Raw genomic sequence first — 10,326 nt, 5'->3', positions numbered from 1 at the left:
AAAAGAGTTCGCATTCTTACTTCAACTATCATTTCTTCACTCTACTCTATCCATGAGCGACTAATTACACTGAACCATTCCTGGAAGCCCAACGTTGTGGTGTTAGATACTTGCAGGCCTTCCAAGACAATATATTTAGTCAACCTTAAGCTTCTGGGGCTCACGCTTGTCGACCTTGAGCTTCTGGGGCTCGCGCTTGTCAACCTTGAGCTTCTGGGGCTCGCGCTTGTCGACCTTGAGCTTCTGGGGTTCGGGCTCGCGCTTATCGAGAGTAAGCTTTGGGGTCTCTGGCTCACGCTTGTCAACCTTGAGCTTCTGGGGCTCTGGCTCGCGCTTGTCAACCTTAAGCTTCTGAGGCTCACGCTTATCGACCTTGAGCTTCTGGGGCTCACGCTTGTCGACCTTGAGCTTCTGGGGCTCGCGCTTGTCGACCTTGAGCTTCTGAGGCTCACGCTTATCGACCTTGAGCTTCTGGGGTTCAGGGTCGCGCTTATCGACCTTGAGCTTCTGGGGCTCACGCTTGTCGACCTTGAGCTTCTGGGGCTCACGCTTGTCGACCTTGAGCTTCTGGGGCTCGCGCTTATCGACCTTGAGCTTCTGGGGCTCGCGCTTGTCAACCTTGAGCTTCTGGGGCTCGCGCTTGTCGACCTTGAGCTTCTGAGGCTCACGCTTATCGACCTTGAGCTTCTGGGGTTCAGGGTCGCGCTTATCGACCTTGAGCTTCTGGGGCTCACGCTTGTCGACCTTGAGCTTCTGGGGCTCGCGCTTGTCGACCTTAAGTTTCTGGGGTTCCGCATTGCGGCCCATGAGGCCCTCAAGACCCTCAACTGGCGCGGGAGCATTGCCGGCTGTTTTCTTGTGTTAGAATGGATTGGTTCTTTTTATAGTGCTCTGCTCAAAACCATAGCTTACCTGCGCTGATAGGGAAGGAGGCGGCCGAAGTGGCCATGAGGGCCACGGTCACAAGGTTGGAAAATCTCATTGTTGTGGTAGTCGAGGTTTCTTTGCTAAGACTGATGTTTGTCGATGGATGTAAAATTGACTTTTGTTGCTGAATGTGAGGTCGCGAACCCAATGATGGTGATGATGATATTATTCAAACAGCTGGGTGGTGATGCCTTATATATCTCGCTGGCATCTCCATGGCCGTCAAGACACCAAGAGCCTGTTGAATGTGTTGATGGCACGACATCGTCATCCAGGTAGCGTATGGCGGAGGTGTGCGCCTGGCCGTGTGCAACATGCGGAGGAGGATGAGGCTGTTGTCGGAATGCGGAGACATTGGTGGAATGGCTTCCGAAAGTTGGGCCAGGCCGGGATATCTCCTCCGGTCTTGGCACCTTTGTTCGGTGCCGTCTAAACACCGGCGATGATCAACCCCGACTACCATTGTCGGCCACCTACTGTCAGTATGAGCTCACCTTGGACATTCGCAAGTAATGACCACAATGCTGTCACTTAAAAGACACTATGGCGCGAAATTGACCATAGCAAAAAGAAACGACGACACAAGTTTGTACCAATGCAGGGAAGTTTTCCTCGACAGTCCATGTCCGTCGACATGACACAAGTGGACATGGAGATGCAGGCTGGCAGCTCAAGCAGCACCATATTTGAGTGCTCTGAGGACCGCACGCCATCCACCAGCATATGGAGACTGCTTGCGCTGACACTACCTAACTTTGGGTGAGCAAATATCCCCCTTGCACGCAACCGACACTGCTGACACGGCTGGCCAGCATCCAAGTGCTATGGCTGATCATCATGTCGTATGGTACGCCATATATGACTGGCCTCGGCATACCCAATTCTATCACAACGCTCGTATGGGTCTCAGGGCCGCTCAGCGGTGCAATAATTCAACCCCTGTTCGCAGCCATGTCAGACAGCACTCAGCATCCATGGGGAAAGCGCAAGCCGTATATTGCTGGCGGCGCCGGCTTCGTCGCCCTATCACTGCTGGGCTTAGCCTATGCTGAAGATGTGTCCAACTGGCTTACGAGCACCTCGTCCTCGCATAAGCATATGTACGCCTCGGGCCCACCAAAGGCTAGTGCGCTGACGAAACTGCTGGTGACCTTCTGGGTTTGTGCGCTGAACATTGCTATCCAGCCGCTACAAAACGGAGTGCGCGCCCTTGTCGTCGACAGCTGCCCTGCCCACCAGCAAAGCACTGCAGCAGCATGGACTGCGCGTTTCAACGGCCTGGGCGCCGTGGCCATCTCAGCATCTGCCTTTGCCGACGTCGAGTCGTGGGCGCCGATACTGGGTGAGACCAAGTTCAAGGCGCTGTGCATGCTAGCAGTGCTAGCTCTAGGCGCCGCCATCACGCCAGCATGCATTTTAATACGCGACAAGCCCAGTAGGGACATTGGCACGCACCGCGGAGCAGTGAGCCTGTTCGCACGGCTTTGGACACTGGTTGGGAACCTGCCACCAGTTACTAGACAGGTCTGCAAGGTGCAGTTCTGCGCCTTTACAGCTTGGTTCTCGGTGCTCTACTACTCGACCACCTACGTCTACCAGGTCTTCGTCATCGACCAGCACGTCCACCTCGACCCTGAGATTTTTGGCAGCGCAGACCCCCGCCTCGTCGACATGGGAAAGCAAGCCGGAACTCGTGCCTCGTTTGTTTTTGCCAGTGTCACATTCGCTTCGGCCCTGCTTCTACCGCTCGTCGCCCGCTACTCCGCACGCCAACCAGCTTCCGGTCATTCCATACCGACAGTTACAGTCTTCACCCTGTCGCTTGGCCATGTTTGGTATCTTGCACATTGCTTGTTCGCCGCTCTGATGTTTCTGACCTGCTTCGTCTACACCGTGCCTGCTGCCACTACCATTGTCGGTATGCTTGGCATTGCCTGGTCCATCGCGTCATGGGCTCCATACGCGCTCATCAGCACCGAAATTGCCACTCTCAAGGCCCAGAGCGAGGGAAGCCATGAGCCAGCCAAGAAGGACATGGGAGCCACAGGAACATGTGCGGACGAGACCACAGCAGGTATCATGGCCATTCATAACATGGCCATCTCCTTACCCCAGATTGGCGCCGCCCTGGGGTGCACTGTACTGTTCAAGCTCGTGGAGATGTCGAAACGGGACGACCCGGCTGCATTTGCTTTCAAGTTTGCTGGTATCATGGCAGTGGTGGCGGCATGGATGGGCAGAACTTTGAGATAACTCTTAGAATCACAGTTGTATATAATTGCGAGATACTGACTCTACGCTTACACTATTGTGTACCCAGTACTGTGTATAGTAGGATTCTTTAACATCGCTAATGTATGTTATAAAAAAATTCAAGCTTTTTGAATGAAAACCACAAAGGTGTGGCTGCGGGGAAGTGTGAAGTAGAGTGGAAATGATTCTCAAACGTACGCTGATGCCACATGGGCCACATTACTGTCCATTCTGAAGTCTGTGCTATAATCTGTACTGGTTATTTTCTTTCCTCGATGACTAGATTAGCAGTCTTCCATCACATGATATGCTTTCTCTCCCATACATCGTTCAATTACCCTAATACCTCGCGTACCATGTCCATCAAATGCAGATGGTCCCATCTAGAACAGCTTCTTACCTCACGCCAAGCTGTTCACTATACTATTCATCTGTGATATGAACATGCGCTGAGTATTAAATGACATTTTACTGATGATAAACATACATGGGCACGTGGCCACCGTACGCACTACACAATACGCCCCATCAACACGCAGGATAAGAAATCTCAACCCTCGTTATCACCGCATTCAAAGGCACCGACGTATTCGCCAAAGTATCCGAGCAATGCTCCGTATGATGATATGTCGCCAAAGAACTCTCCATCTTCCAACCTCGCTCAATCGCACGATGCATCATCTTCCAACCGTAAATGCAATGGTAAACGTGGAACCGGCGATCCGTCCACATGAGTTCTGTCGTCTGACTGATGGCTTGCAAAGACGGGATCTGCACTCTTTCCTCCGGAAGCGCCTCGGGTCTCGTCGAGTTGCTGAGGTAAAAGTTCCATGGTCCTTCCTCCATAAATTTGGTTGTCAGCTCGCCGTCGTAGCACTCGAGTGGGAGCCATGACACGGTCATTAGATCGAAGACGCAACCTGCTGCTTCGGCCTCTGCAGGAGATTTTCCGCAGAGCTGTGCGGTGCCGGCTTTGTAGCCCGATGGTGCTTGTAGGGCACCCGAGTGCCCTGGAGATGATGGTGCTGATGATGATGCGTCGCATGAGAGGCTCAAATTTGGGAGCATGCGAGGTAGTATCAAGACGATCAGAAGAGAGAGAGAAAGCAAGAGGGCAAGGATGATTCCAAAGGCAACTAGGCCCAGGGCTGTGGCACCGAAAGCATATCTGATCTTGCCGACTGTTCGAGATCTTGGTGGCTGCTCGATCTCGTTGTAGCTTTCGTTACCGTGGAGCTGTGAGTACTTAGGTAAGCGTGGCGTGCTTGACATTGCTTGGAAACGATTGACTTTGAAAAGAATAGTAGGATAGTAATTTCTGGATGCGCATTCACGCATCGATTAAGGGAACGTCACACATATGGCATGTCTGCTACTATCTGGGAACTGGCAATCACCGGTTTTCTTCCAATTCTCGGAGAAAGTGTCAGGTGGATGATGTAGATCAAGAACTTATGGCAAGTCGGTGGCACTACTAAATCACGGAGATTTTTGTCGGCCTACTATTAGTTATCGGACATTTGGACGGAGTCTAGCTTACTTAGTGCGTAGTCGGTCAGCAGCTCATCCCGGTACTTAGTATGCCCGTGCGCCTCATTGTCCGGATGTATCCTATGCCCCGCCGAACACCAACGTCCGCCTCAACACTACAACTTTGGCGACCCAATTGGAACTTAATACAAACTAACTATCAAACCCCTTGATTCCAATCCGGTTGTTTATGTAACCATAGCTTAAACCAATCGATTGTAGCACAATGAGCCCGAACTGCGGCGTTGTATTCATGGGAATTCATATCGCCTCTCGTTGCGAACCCGTGCTCCACCCCGGAAAAATGCTGGTAGTCGTACGGCACCCCTAAGTTCGGAATCACCATGTTAACGAATGCCTTCATGTCTGGCAAAAACATGAAATTGTTCTCAGGCGCGAGGATCTGAACTGGCACACCCACTTTTTCTATTTCCATCTCCAACAACGACGGATGTGCTGTTGAGATGCAGTCCACTAAGCCATTGCCGCTTTTCGCGCCGAGTTTAAACACTGCCCATCCGCCCCAGCAGTAACCTACGGCGCCCACACGGTTGTACTGGGATCATAGTTCTGTGGCAAACCTGAGAAGCTCAGGTTCTCGAATCTCCTTTGAGTTGCGACTCAAAAACCCAGGCAAGTCGATCTTATTTAGTTGCGACGTATCCTTTAGGATTTCCGTCGGAAGCACCTCGCCACCGAAACTGGGACACATTGGCAGGATCTGGACGGTAGTCGGCTTCAGAAACGTATGGTGAAAAGAACTTACAAGTCTGGCAAATAAACCGTAGAATTCACTTCCTTTGCATACTGGTTAGCTAGAAGCCGGGTATTCCGAAAAGCTCACCCAAACGCGTCATACACTATCCAAATGGCGACTTGATTGTTATTTCCAGACACGTATGTCCATTGGCCCGCATACGTTTTCTCTTGTCCTACAGGCTCGCCGTCCCAGAGTGTACCCTCAACGCAGCATTTGGACAGCGGTATTGTATTATGGTTGGCTGGTCTGTATTCCGATCGATATCGCGCGACGTCTGGGGTAATGATCGTGATAGTTTTGCAACAGATTTATTATACTCTAGATTGTAGAGTAGCGCAAACTGACACTTTAACCTCGGGATAACAGAGAAAGGTTCAATTTGGCCAAGGGTGGGGGCATCGGCCGGGAGCGGGTGAGGGCGATGGTTAAACGACCATACAATAAGAGGTTGAAACGACCACACATTAGTGCCCCCTTTCTTAGCGTACTCGCTAACGATATTTGTATTTTCTAACCTTATTAAGTCGAGATAATAGAACAATACAGTAAAAATCCCGCCTCTCGTACGCACTCTCTCTTTGCCTTTCTTTTTTTCATCTTTACCTTTATATAATTCTGAGAATAAAAAATAGAATGAACAAAAAGAGTGGAGAGAGAAAGACGGAAAATAAGAAAGAAAAGAGAAGTGAAAAAGACATTAAATTAATAGCGCTAGGTAAATAAAGAGTAATCTTACAGATCAAGCTTATATAAGAATGAGCGGTGTCACACTAGAAAAAATCCTTGCTTACTATGTGGTCTTTGAACTTATCATCGCGTGGTCGTTGAACCTTTACCGTGGGGGCGCTGGGGTCTCCACCAGCAAACGTGAGATCCTGAACGTAGATACTAGACAAGGAACCCCAGGTTGTTCAAAAGACTCTTGATATTTGTAGAATGAGAGATTCGAGAGAGTTCTTGTGGCCAATATATGTTTCTGTGCTTTCCTTGCGAGGGATTGGTGGAGAGGGCGGGGTAGAATGTTCCTCGCTGTGTTTTGTCAATCAAGCTTTGAATCTAACGTTAAGCTCGTCTTAGTCAGGTACAACACGTTATCAGTGTGAGGTTCGGTCTTCACGTGACATATGTCATGGCTAAGTAGGAGAAGCGTTTATTTGATAGTCGTTCATCATCCTTTCTAGCAATATATTCTGCCCTATTCCTGGGTAGGTTTTTAGCGAGATCGTGACTCGAACGTTACTTAGTTTGAAGAAATGGGTTGAAGGATGTACGAAGGTATAGGTCTAATTTCTTTGAGGCTACTAATATGTGACCATTTGACCGGCGAAAAATACAGTAGACATTGGAATCTCACTATTCTGTTCACCCACAGCTCCGTTCATTCTGTTTAGAGATTTCAAAAAGGGTGCTTGATTGCGACCTTCTCGAAACTAATCCGCCCTTCGCCGGAAGCCTTTACCGTAGTTTTCAGTTGCCCAAGAGACGGTTTCAATCAAGCGTAATTCCCATTCCTTGTTTGCCGAGATGGAGCCTATGGGTGGAGGCAGGTTCAGGTCCCAGACCTGAGCGGCCAAACACCATATCCGCTTGTTTTTGTCACTGAGTACTAGCAAAGTCCCAGTAAAAATAGCGCCCGACGCAGTGTTGATTGCATCAAATCTTGACGTCGAGGGTGCTTGTCCATTCGTGCATACTGAATAGAAGATGAGCTTTAACGGTTGACCGGATTGATCAATAGCAATCTGGATCTTCGTGACCACATCATCATCCCGGTAGTCGAAGCAGTTTGTTGAGCCCAGATCCCTCAGTATTTGATGGTGAGAAGAAGATGCCGTACTGATGGTAGGACTGATACCTGCAGCTTTTGCGAGCTGTATCGCTGCCCATCCTACTGCATTACCGCCTCCCCAGATCAGAATGCCGTTCTTAGTTAGCATTCCTGATGCCTTAATTTCGGCAAAAGGGACCCCTAAGACGTTGAATAAGGCATCAGCGGTAGTCCTCACCACGATTGACATCACCGCCGCAGCCTCCTTTGGAAGTGTGGATGGCCGTTAGCAATCAGCGAATTTCCCTCAGCAAGCAGCCAATCTTGATGCACCCAGAATTCTGAACCTAAATCCATTTTTTTCCGAGCCAGAGATCTTGTCTCCGACCGCGTAGGGAAATACTGGTCCAACTTTGATAACCTTGCCACTGAACTAGTAGCCAGAAATGTGGTCATTCATCCTAAAATCCACTCCATGCTTCAGATCAGTAGGATTGACGCCAGAATAATGCACCTGAACCAGGCCTTGGTTATCAGCTGGCTCGTAGAGATCGTCTTATTCTGTAGCATATAACCTGTTTTGTAGTCCAATCTATATCGCTTTGCTTGGAGAGGTCATTTTATGATGGTTTTAATGAGAGCCAGAGATTAAAAAAAGTGGTTTTAGGCCCACTCTTCACGACAAAGGGCGTTATATAAGGTAGTGGGGCCAAAGGTAGCGCTCACCTTGATCAAGAAATCGGGTAGCTGGAAACATGTGGTTGCCCCCAGGATGAGTACCTAAGCCTCCATCGACAACAAGCTGCTAGCCCCCGAGCGGGGGTCATGACGGGGGTGACTGTAGTCTTAACCTTTGAAGTAAATCCTACACAGAACTGTTGCATCATAAAACTGTTCCTCAAGGTTTCAGATATACTATTAAGTTGATTGATTCAATTTACATAGTTTCAGTATAGACGCACTCTGTTCTAATGTTTTGCCCCGGGAATACCACTTCTGTAGAGAAATGCACGCTATAATTGTCTAGAACTTCAGAAAAGAGGCGCAGAAGTATGGATTTCCTATATCTATTACACTGGAACGCTACCCTCTGCACCAGTACACTCGATCTCATGCTATTTCCTACACATTGACGCTCGGGGACTCGGTGCACTGAAAAACGCTCTTTGGCCCCGCTCGATTTAGTTAAAATTTATGAGACCCAACTAGAGGTCGGCAGAGGTAGTAGGGGGGGAAGTGGAGGGGGCGGACTAACAAATATGCCGGTGGGCCATCGTACCTTTCCCATAATTCAAATGGATCCCTAAGTGAACTATAGGAGTCTCTCAAGAATCTAATATCCTCCCTCCTTAACTGCTCCTCACGATATCTCTTTGCATCAGACAATCAGTTCATTTTAGGTAAGCAACAAAGCAAACCATCATCTATCTACGTTTATCCCATTAAGCTCGAGGCTCTATTTGCTCTTGAAAACCCATATTCACTATATGAAAAAGAGATGTCGTTCGAATCGACCATTGAAGGTGCCAAGCCTGGAGGCACAGGTCCGGAATCCGGCGTTATCATTGCGGGAGCAGGTCCTGTCGGCTTGCTGCTCGCTCTCCTCCTTGCTCGGAAAGGCATACGTTTCATGGTGTTTGAAAAGAGTCCAGAGCTGGATACCTCTCCTCGAGCGGTACTCTACACTATGAGAAGATGGGACGGGGAAGGGATCCGCGGGAGGCATTAACTGCGGAGTACAGAACGTCGTCTGTGTGGGGCTAGTACGGCTTGGCGCTGAATTCAGATTGAACAGAAAGTTCTGTCTCTTCTCTCGAGCAAGTAAACAGAGTACGTGTGCGTAGTATAGCAGCAAAACTGGACCCGGTTAACTAGAGTAGGTACCGAGTCATTACGAGCAAGCCTTTGTCCAGAGAACGAATGCAACCTCCCAAACCGTATCCTACGACCGTCACGAAGCCCACTCTTTTAAGATGTGAAAGTCGCTAAGCCCCGGACGACTAAGCCAACAACACGCGGGCCCCGATTGCTTAATACCTTGTGGTCAGGCAGGGCAGGCTAGCCGGGACCCTTTTGATTAACAGGCAGTAGTGACGATGCAGCTGCCATGACATCTCGCATAAAGTCTGCTGTCAAGTCAAACGGTCATGAGGGAAAGATAGCTCAGAAGCCCTTCAAATGATGCGCGACGTACATATCGGAGGCTGAGTCTGCCAAGGGTCCGGTAAGAAGCGCACGAGCATCGGCCTACAGCTGCCTTGCACGTGCCCGCACCCCCGTCGGCCCATTTGCTCGGAGCTGATTTTCTTAGCTCCATGTTTGGCTAGTTCTTTAGCTCGTTTTTTAACCTCATTTCTGGGTCGTGTTCCGACCTGTTATGGGCGGAGAGGCCTAGCGAATGAGTATGCTTCTACCTATCGTACAGAAGCTAAAAGATAAGAAAAAGAGAAGATAACTAAGTACAGACTTCTCTTATACCTGCTCGCTTCTGATCACGTGTCCGTACAGAAGGTATATCACGTGGTCGAAGATCACGTGATCCTCTTCAGTAGAGATCACGGGCGCAGCCCTTTACACGACCCGTGTTCTGACTCCATTTCTCGCCCGTTTTCTGGCTCGATTCCTGGCTCGTGATTTACTAGTTCGTGGTTTCGCTAATGTAGCTAGTCTGGCCAATCTGGCTGCCCTGATAGAGATTCTATCGTCCGTTGTGTGGGAGCTACTTTTCTTTGTTTCTTGATTTATTTGCAAGACTGATTTCTTTAACTTCGGAACGCTTACCACGTGGCTAACGCCTTTCGCAGCTCCTGTATAGGGCTAACTTTTAGTTTCGCCTTATAGTCTACTTTATAGCTAGTACTATAGCTGGTCAGGCTAGCAAGGGTTTTGAGCTTTGTTACGTGGTTATGCGCTTTCCTGATACAGCGATTCCGAATATCTTGGCACTGGTAATGAGCACAGAGATTCTCCGAGCCAATTAGATCCAATTTTCTCCATGCACGAGCCTCCCTGGGGACTGATTATAATATGCAGCTATACAGCTGTGATAAGCAGTAGACAAAGCTTCTTTGAGTAGTTAAACTCTATT

General features: G+C 49.3%; 5 protein-coding genes across 5 annotated transcripts; 1 reads left to right on the top strand and 4 right to left on the bottom strand.

Moving 5' to 3' along the window:
* Nucleotides 1-6: 6 nt before the first annotated feature.
* Nucleotides 7-1,276, bottom strand: COCSADRAFT_35318 (uncharacterized protein). Its single transcript, XM_007699442.1, has 2 exons — nucleotides 913-1,276; nucleotides 7-848 (listed from the first exon to the last, which is right to left on the bottom strand). Exons 1-2 carry the CDS (start codon nucleotides 980-982, stop codon nucleotides 136-138), a joined length of 783 nt encoding a protein of 260 aa, XP_007697632.1. The 5' UTR covers nucleotides 983-1,276; the 3' UTR covers nucleotides 7-135.
* Nucleotides 1,277-1,549: 273 nt separating this feature from the next.
* COCSADRAFT_169724 (uncharacterized protein) lies at nucleotides 1,550-3,180 on the top strand (the record flags this gene model as incomplete). The annotated part of the gene is made up of 2 exons (XM_007700030.1): nucleotides 1,550-1,686; nucleotides 1,740-3,180. 2 exons carry the CDS (start codon nucleotides 1,550-1,552, stop codon nucleotides 3,178-3,180), a joined length of 1,578 nt encoding a protein of 525 aa, XP_007698220.1.
* Nucleotides 3,181-3,627: 447 nt separating this feature from the next.
* COCSADRAFT_354220 (uncharacterized protein) lies at nucleotides 3,628-4,515 on the bottom strand. Its single transcript, XM_007700029.1, has one exon. It carries the CDS (start codon nucleotides 4,450-4,452, stop codon nucleotides 3,709-3,711), a length of 744 nt encoding a protein of 247 aa, XP_007698219.1. The 5' UTR covers nucleotides 4,453-4,515; the 3' UTR covers nucleotides 3,628-3,708.
* Nucleotides 4,516-4,870: 355 nt separating this feature from the next.
* On the bottom strand, nucleotides 4,871-5,935 carry COCSADRAFT_169722 (uncharacterized protein; the record flags this gene model as incomplete). Its single annotated transcript, XM_007700028.1, has 4 exons — nucleotides 4,871-5,198; nucleotides 5,292-5,411; nucleotides 5,555-5,716; nucleotides 5,910-5,935. 4 exons carry the CDS (start codon nucleotides 5,933-5,935, stop codon nucleotides 4,871-4,873), a joined length of 636 nt encoding a protein of 211 aa, XP_007698218.1.
* A 965-nt stretch (nucleotides 5,936-6,900) lies between these two features.
* COCSADRAFT_158899 (uncharacterized protein) lies at nucleotides 6,901-7,488 on the bottom strand (the record flags this gene model as incomplete). The annotated part of the gene is made up of 1 exon (XM_007700027.1): nucleotides 6,901-7,488. One exon carries the CDS (start codon nucleotides 7,486-7,488, stop codon nucleotides 6,901-6,903), a length of 588 nt encoding a protein of 195 aa, XP_007698217.1.
* Between the last annotated feature and the right edge of the window lie 2,838 nt (nucleotides 7,489-10,326).

This window comes from Bipolaris sorokiniana (assembly GCF_000338995.1).
Source record: "Bipolaris sorokiniana ND90Pr unplaced genomic scaffold COCSAscaffold_4, whole genome shotgun sequence".
In the NCBI taxonomy this organism is placed as follows: Eukaryota; Fungi; Ascomycota; class Dothideomycetes; order Pleosporales; family Pleosporaceae; genus Bipolaris; species Bipolaris sorokiniana.
The sequence above is the reverse complement of the archived record's forward strand: the minus strand, read 5'-3'. Positions and strand labels throughout refer to the sequence as shown.

What these genes read in the sequence shown, in the direction of transcription:
- COCSADRAFT_35318 (XM_007699442.1), bottom strand. Translation starts at nt 982, where the DNA reads ATGAGATTTTCCAACCTTGTGACCGTGGCCCTCATGGCCACTTCGGCC. An exon ending in CTCCTTCCCTATCAGCGCAG is followed by an intron (nt 849 to 912) that starts GTAAGCTATGGT and finishes ACAAGAAAACAG; the next exon opens with CCGGCAATGCTCCCGCGCCA.
- COCSADRAFT_354220 (XM_007700029.1), bottom strand. Translation starts at nt 4,452, where the DNA reads ATGTCAAGCACGCCACGCTTACCTAAGTACTCACAGCTCCACGGTAAC.